Source organism: Salvelinus sp. IW2-2015, linkage group LG20 (assembly GCF_002910315.2).
Source record: "Salvelinus sp. IW2-2015 linkage group LG20, ASM291031v2, whole genome shotgun sequence".
In the NCBI taxonomy this organism is placed as follows: Eukaryota; Metazoa; Chordata; class Actinopteri; order Salmoniformes; family Salmonidae; genus Salvelinus; species Salvelinus sp. IW2-2015.
The window spans coordinates 63,083,840-63,091,915 of record NC_036860.1 but is presented as its reverse complement, the minus strand read 5'-3'; the positions used below and the strand labels follow the sequence as shown (position 1 = coordinate 63,091,915).

The 8,076-nt window shown below is 44.4% G+C and overlaps 1 protein-coding gene across 1 annotated transcript in view; it reads left to right on the top strand.

Moving 5' to 3' along the window:
• The window catches only part of LOC139029547 (ADP-ribosylation factor-like protein 15), a 54,419-nt gene that overhangs the window by 22,677 nt on the left and 23,666 nt on the right, over positions 1–8,076 (top strand). The window contains exon 5 of the mRNA XM_070449763.1: positions 5,606–5,814. Within this exon, the coding sequence (XP_070305864.1) occupies positions 5,606–5,814 (209 nt within the window). The remainder of the gene's footprint in view (positions 1–5,605; positions 5,815–8,076) is intronic.

Genomic DNA, 8,076 nt, shown 5'->3' with positions numbered 1-8,076 from the left:
CAGCCTGCCAGCCAGCCTGTGGGGAGCGGCCAGCCTGCCAGCCAGCCTGTGGGGAGCGGCCAGCCAGCCAGCCTGTGGGTAGCGGCCAGCCAGCCTGTGGGTAGCAGCCAGCCAGCCAGTCAGTCGGCGTGTAGCAGCCGTCCAGCTGGAGTGTAGCAGCCGTCCAGCTGGCGGGCAGCAGCCAGCCAGTCGGCGTGTAGCAGCCAGTCAGCCAGTCGGCGTGTAGCAGCCAGCCAGCCTGCTGGTGTTTAGCAGCCAGTCAGTCGGCGTGCAGCAGCCAGTCAGTCGGCGTGCAGCAGCCAGTCAGTCGGCGTGCAGCAGCAAGTCAGTCGGCGTGCAGCAGCCAGTCAGTCGGCGTGTAGCGGGTAGCAGCCAGCCAGTCAGTCAGTGGGTAGCAGCCAGTCGGTCAGTGGATAGCAGACAGCCAGCCAGTCAGTCAGTGGGTAGCAGACAGCCAGCCAGTCAGTCAGCGGGTAGCAGCCAGCCAGTCAGTGGGTGGCTCAGGAATCTGAAAATACTAATCTCACACCATGCATGATGTCATACCATTTGTGGAAAATGTGGTTTCTGTTATCGTCACACGTGATTGTAATGCAATATGTTTTCTGGTAAACTGGCTTGTGGTCATGTTTTCTGTTCGTCTAAAGTTACATATATACACTGAGTAGACAAAACACCTGATCTGTCCATGACATACAGTTGAAGTCGGAAGATTACATACACTTTAGCCAAATACATTTAAACTCTGTGTTTCACAATTCCTGACATTTAATCGTAGTAAAAATTCCCTGTCTTAGGTCAGTTAGGATCACCACTTTATTTTAAGAATGTGAAATGTCAGAATAATAGTAGAGTGAATGATTTATTTCAGCTTTTATTTCTTTCATCACATTCCCAGTGGGTCAGAAGTTTACATACACTCAATTGGTATTTGGTAGCATTGCCTTTAAATTGTTTAACTTGGGTCAAACGTTTCAGTTAGCCTTCCACAAGCTTCCCACAATAAGTTGGGKGAATTTTGGCCCATTCCTCCTGACAGAGCTGGTGTAACTGAGTCAGGTTTCTAGGCCTCCTTGCTCGCTTATGCTTTTTCAGTTCTGCCCACACATTTTCTATAGGCTTGAGGTCAGGGCTTTGTGATGGCCACTCCAATACCTTGACTTTGTTGTCCTTAAGCCATTTTGCCACAACTTTGGAAGTTTGCTTGGGGTCAGTGTCCATTTGGAAGATCCATTTGCGACCAAGCTTTAACTTCCTGACAGATGTCTTGAGATGTTGCTTCAATATATCCACATAATTTTCCTGCCTCATGATGCCATCTATTTTGTGAAGTGCACCAGTCCCTCCTGCAGCAAAGCACCCCCACAACATGATGCTGCCACCCCTGTGCTTCATGGTTGGGATGGTGTTCTTCGGCTTGCAAGCCTCCCCCTTTTTCCTCCAAACATAACGATGGTCATTATGGCCAAACAGTCCTATTTTCGTTTTATCAGACCAGAGGACATTTCTCCAAAAAAAGTACAATCTTTGTCCCCATGTGCAGTTGCAAAACGTAGTCTGCCTTTTTATGGCAGTTTGGGTCACAGTGCTTCTTCTGGCTGAGCGGCCTTTCAGGTATGTCGATATAGTTACTCGTTTTTACTGTGGATATAGGATACTTTTGTTCCTGTTGCCTCCAGCATCTTCACAATGTCCTTTGCTGTTCTGGATGATTTGCAATCTTGCGCACCAAAGTACGTTCCATCTCTAGGAGACAGAACGCGTCTCCTTTCTTGGCGTATGACGGCTGCGTCGGTCCCAGTGTGTTTATACTTGCGTGCTATTGTTTGTACAGGATGAACGTGGTACCCTAGGGCATTTGAAATTGCTCCCAAGGATGAACCAGACTTGTGGAGGTCTCCAATTGTTTTTCTGAGGTCTTCGCCTAATGTCTTTTGATTTTCCCATGACGTCAAGCCAAGAGGCACTGAGTTTGAAGGTAGGCCTTGAAATACATCCACAGGTACACCTCCAATTGACTCAAATGATGTCAATTAGCCATCAGAAGCTTCTAACCATTACATAATTTTCTGGAATTTTCCAAGCTGTTTAAAGGCACAGTCAACTTAGTGTATGTAAACTTCTGACCCACTGGAATTGTGATACAGTGAGTTATAAGTGAAATAATCTGTCTGTAACAATTGTTGGAAAAATGACTTGTGTCATGCACAAAGTAGATGTCCTAACCGACTTGCCAAAACTATAGTTTGTTAACAATAAATGTGTGAGTGGTTGAAAAACAAGTTTTAATGATTCCAACCTAAGTGTATGTTAAACTTCCGACTTCAACTGATAGACTGACCAGGTGAATCCAGGTGAAATCTATGGTCACTTAATTGATGTCACTTGTAAATTCACTTCAATCAGTGTAGATGAAGGGGCGGAAACAGAGGGATTTTTAAGCCTTGAGACAATGAGACATGGATTGGTATTTGTGCCATTCAGAAGGTGAATGGGCCAAACCAAACATGTAAGTGCCTTTAAACAGAGTATGGTAGTAGGTGCCTGGCGCACCGGTTTGTGCCAAGAACTGCAACGTTGCTGGGTTTTTCACCATCAGCAGTTTCCTATGTGTATCAAGAATGTTCACCGGCAAAAGGACATCCAGCCAACTTGACACAACTGTGGAAGCATTGGAAACAACATGGCCAGCATCTCTGTGGAACACTTTTGACACCTTGTAGAGTCCGTTCCCAGACGAATTAAGGCTGTTTTGAGGAAGAGGGGGGGGGGGTGTTCTTAATATTCTGTACATGACCAAATGTATATGGACACCTGCTTGTTGAACATCTCATTCCAAAATCATGGGCCTTAATATGGATTAGTCCCCCCCCCCCCCCCCCCCCCCCCCTCCCTTTGCTGCTATAACATCCTCCACTCTTCTGGGAAAGCTTTCTACTGATGGGTTGGTAACATTGCTGCTGGGACTTGCTTCCATTCAGCCAGAAGAGCATTATTGAAGTCGGGAACTGATGTTAGGCGATTAGGCCTGGCTCGCAGTCGGCATTCCAATTCATTCCAAAGGTGTTCGATGGAGTTGAGGATAGGGCTCTTTGCAGGGCAGTCAAGTTCTTCCACACCGATATCGACAAACCATTACTGTCTGGACCTCGCTTTGTGCAAGGGGGCATTGTCATGATGAAACGGCAAAGGGCCTTCCCCAAACTGTTGCCACGAAGTTGGAAGCACAGTATCATCTAGAATGTCATTGTATGCTGTAACATTAAAATGTCCCTTAACTGGAACTAAGGGGCCTAGCCCGGTGTTTCCACTTCACAATAACAGCACTTACAGTTGACCGGGGCCATTCAAGCAGGGAAAAAATTTGACGAACTGACTATGACGGTGCCACGTTGAAAGTCACTCTCTTCAGTAAGGCCATTCTCCTGTCAATGTTCTATGGCGATTGCATGGCTGTGTGCTCGATTTTATACACGTCAGCAACGGGTGTGACTGAAATAGCCAAATCCACTAATTTGAAGGGGTGTCCACATAGTTTTGTACATACGAACAGTACCAGTCAAAAGTTTGGACACACCTACTCATTCAAGGGTTTCTCTTTATTTTTTCTACTTTGAAAAATAACAAATATATTTGGTTTGTTTAACACTTTTTTTGGTTACTCCATGATTCCATATGTGTTATTTCATAGTTTTGATGTCTTCACTATTATTCTACAATGTAAAAAATAAAGAAAAACCCTTGAATGAGTAGGTGTGTCCAAACTGAAACTGTACGTACATACATCTGTATATAAATAGAGCGGGAGATGAACACACACAATAGCCAGTGGTCTTATATGAGTGTATGGGAGCCTTGCTGATGTCCTAATAGCCTGTAAAACACCCCTCAGCAAGATTACGTTTGAACATTGGTTTCAACATTGTTTCTCAGGCCACGGTAGTGATGGATAGCCAAGCTCTTATGCTTGGCAGATTTTTCAGCATCTGTTCTTGAGCAATAGGTTCATCTTGATAATACGGTCTAGTTAAGACTTAACTTCCTACCCCTCCTCTAACCCCCATTCCCCCCCACACAATTATTTGAGGTGTTTTGATACGTAATAGTTCATCTGTAAGCTGTTTCAGCTCATACTCCCACGCAATATTACTCAATTTCTTGAGCAGGCATATTGGTCAAGTTGGGGGATGGAGTTTTTAATGGATTCTCAGAGAGAGTAGTAGGCTAATCATCTGTAAACACTTGTAATGAGGGGCGGAGTCAGCCATAAACACGCCTGGATCGTGTTCATTAGGGCAAAATGTTTTAAAGCGCTTTGCAATGGAACATTAAAACAAGCGTTTCTTGTTGGACAAGTCCAGGTAGCCCCTCCCTGTTTTGTCTGTTTTCTTCCGTTTGATTCCCTAATGAATAACACCCTAATGAGAGATGTCGGTGGGCGTGGTTAAATTACAGTCAGGTCCACTTTTCCTATAGCCCCAGAGATGGAAGAGTTAAACCATGGCCTCTTTCTCTTTTAGATTTCAGAAAAATAAGTGGTTGTTTTTCCAGCCACACTCAGTGAGAGTAATTTAACAATGCGGGTCCTGATAATGGACCTTATTCCTACGAGGTTGTGGTTCTATTCCCCCTCTCTGTCACTCACTCTAACCAAAGCCATGCCCTGCCTGGTGAGTCTTTTGTACCCCCAAATTGTTGTGCAGAAAAGGAACCATATGTTCATTGTAAAAGAAAGTTCATTTGAACTGTGCTGTAGAGTGGCTCTCATAGGGAACTGCTTTAATGTGCTCTGAGTTGTTTCTCCTTTAAAGATAATCTTTGGCTACGTCCCAAATTGCACTCTATTCCCTTTTTTATAGTGCACTACTTTTGACCCAGGATGCGATAGGGGTTTGGCCAAAAGTAGTGCACTATACATGGGATAGTGTTCCATTTGGGATGCAAACTTTTTTGTGTTGAACACACTTCATTTAGACAGACATGTAATTTCCCCACCGGCCCCCAGCGCAACAGAGCAGGAGGCTAAAAGTTGGCAGTCCTGAGGTCTTAAAAACACAATGCGCTATCCACAAAGATCTTATGAAAGGAGGGTAGAAGCATTTGGAAAATGTTCTCCAGACGTATTCCAATTGAAACAATGTTGAAATTCAAAGCATTTTTTCCCTCTTTCTTGCTGGAGGTCTCTGTTGCTCATAGGTATCCATTTTATTTGCTGGATTATCAACCTACAATTGAATTATGTAGAACGAGCCTCTTGAAGCTAACGTTTAAAAAACAGTTTGGTTTTGACTGGCACTAGAGTATTGTAATAGCTTGTGACAGTGTGTTATAATTTGAAATCATACTGGAGCCAGTGCCAAGAGAACATGTGTGTGTGTGTGTGTTTTCATATGTGTGTGCTTGTCTGTGTATAGCATGTGTGGGGGCCTGTCTATCAATTGAAGGAGCTGATTTAATTGATGTATTTGAACTGGTGGTACTACTAATTGTGTGGGGCGTCAGTGTGCATGTGTTTGTGTGTGCGTGCGCGCGTCTGTCCGTTTGTGTGTGTGTGTGAGCATCCATCCCTGTGCTCATGCGCACAGCCGTCTGTCTTTTTCTCCAGGAGCAGACTCGATAAAGAAGTACTGGTCGCGGTACTACCAGGGTTCCCAGGGAGTGGTGTTCATCCTGGACAGCGCCTCCACAGACGAGGACCTGGAGATGGCCCGCACTGAGCTCCACTCTGCCCTGCAGCACCCCCAGCTCTGCACCCTGCCCTTCCTCATACTGGCCAACCACCAGGACAAACCAGCCGCTCGCACTACACAGGAGGTAGGCCGACCGCACGCACACACATACTAGTGATGCGTGGGTTGACTCATGTTTTTTAACCACTAGGCTACCTGCCGCCCCTGGCACTAATGTGCGGTTATATCCGCTGTGCGAGCGGGTTTAGGGTCATGAAATGTTGTGTGGATGAAGGGCGGGCAGGTTGAATAAAGACAAAACCAATGCATAACAAATCCATGTGCAATTCAAATCGATAGGCTACATTGAGGTTTTTCTTTCATTATTTTTTTCTGGCATTGGTGTGTTAGCCTAAACTTTAGGTCCTAACTGTACAACTGCCAAATGTTTTGGGAACAGGGAGGGCCAGAACAGCCTAATGTTTGGGAAAGATGTTATGTGTGATGATTTTGAGGCGCTATACAAATTCAACAGTCACAAGACTGTAACTTCAAATATGGCATGTCAAGAGAACTGTACTGTTCAGATGGGTTAAATGGAATAGTAACTGAAATCTGGACACTGACTGTAGGTCTATAACCTCTCACATACCCTTAATGTTAACTTTTGCAGAATTTAAGCATTTCTTGCAGCAAGATGATACACCAAATGTACATTTTGACTCGAACAGGAGTGGAGAAATAATATTTATTTCTTTCAGCATGTTGAGAGAATGAATGCGTGGTTAGGGAAGGTGAAATCTTTATCAGCATCATAAATGCTGATTTTATATTTCAACCACATAAAATATGCGTCCAAGCCGAACTGAAATGTTGTGAGAAACATGTTGGGTTGTTTTCACAGATTTTAATTCCCTTAGAACTGGTCAAAATTATGTCATTTGGAAATGTTCCATGGAGTTATTGCATTTTCTACCCGGTCCCTAAATGTTTTCACTGTGCCAGAGAAGCAGAGATGAAAGAGAACTTTACCGATGTTAACTAGATTTTCACTTTCACACATATATAGCGGGGCGGTTGCGGATGGGTTGTTGACAATTGCCGGCGGGTGAACAGCTGACCCGTGCAACACACACACACACCTGCTGCACACGCCGTACAGGAGATAATTAACAATGATGGCTATAAATGCTATAGATAATGGCATAATACTTGTAATATAATGTATATCTATGGCAAACGATAGACTAGTGTCCTGTCCAGGGGGTGTACTTGTACATCAAGCTACCTCACGCTACAGAAACAGGAGATGGGCTCCTGCCCTATGGGCTGTTCTGTCTCAGACAAGGCAATTTATGGTAACAACGCAACACTGACATACAAAGTAACACCAACCCTGGGCCTGGGGATGTAGCTTCACACTCAAGTAGACCAATTATGGTAACATAACACTCAGACACTGGCATCTTTACGCACATCCTTTCCCACCTTTTGAATCCAAATCGACAAGGAATGCTGAACACCATATCCAGCAGGCTAAATTGTACACATGACGTCTCAACTATGTTTTTTTTGGTTGAGTCACGTAACCAGATTGCAATYGGGTAAAGACGTCTTCCCTATACAACCAGTACACAACCTGCCTATGGGGTGATGAAAGACATGATAATGACAACGTCTCTCCATCCAGTTCTGCCTGCTGGGTAAAGGCCAATAGACAGACACCATTTAGAGCACTAACTTACCCGACCTACACTAACATCTGTTTGAGAAGAGCTTCTATAACCAAATTGCAATCAGATAAAGACAATCTAATCATACAATCGGTATAGGTCACTCTGACCATGAGGTCACCCTGACCATGAAGCCATCCCTATCTCAGCGGATCAGACTCGTCATGGATACCACACCAGATTTGTTTTCAGGTTAGCCGTGTTCATGCGAACTAAACCTATTGAAGCAGCTGTCTGTTAACCTGCCTATTTTAAACAGCCGATAAATTATAATTGCATTAGAACCTCGGCTGCGGCCAGGGGCTGGCTTTGGTCTTGCTGTGTTTTAGTTTCAGCATTAAATAGGATTTAGTCATGTAGCTACGTGTTAGTTTGCAAACACTCCTGTATGTGAAACCTGTGTAGTCCATTTATAACAAGAGTCGTAATTGCATCAAACCACTTCCTTTCTGACTCACACTCTCTCCTACCTTTCCTGTCTCTTCACTGTCCGATCCCAATAACCCGGGCTGGCTTTGGTCTTGCTGTGTTTTAGTTTCAGCATTAAATAGGATTTAGTCATGTAGCTACGTGTTAGTTTGCAAACACTCCTGTATGTGAAACCTGTGTAGTCCATTTATAACAAGAGTCGTAATTGCATCAAACCACTTCCTTTCTGACTCACACTCTCTCCT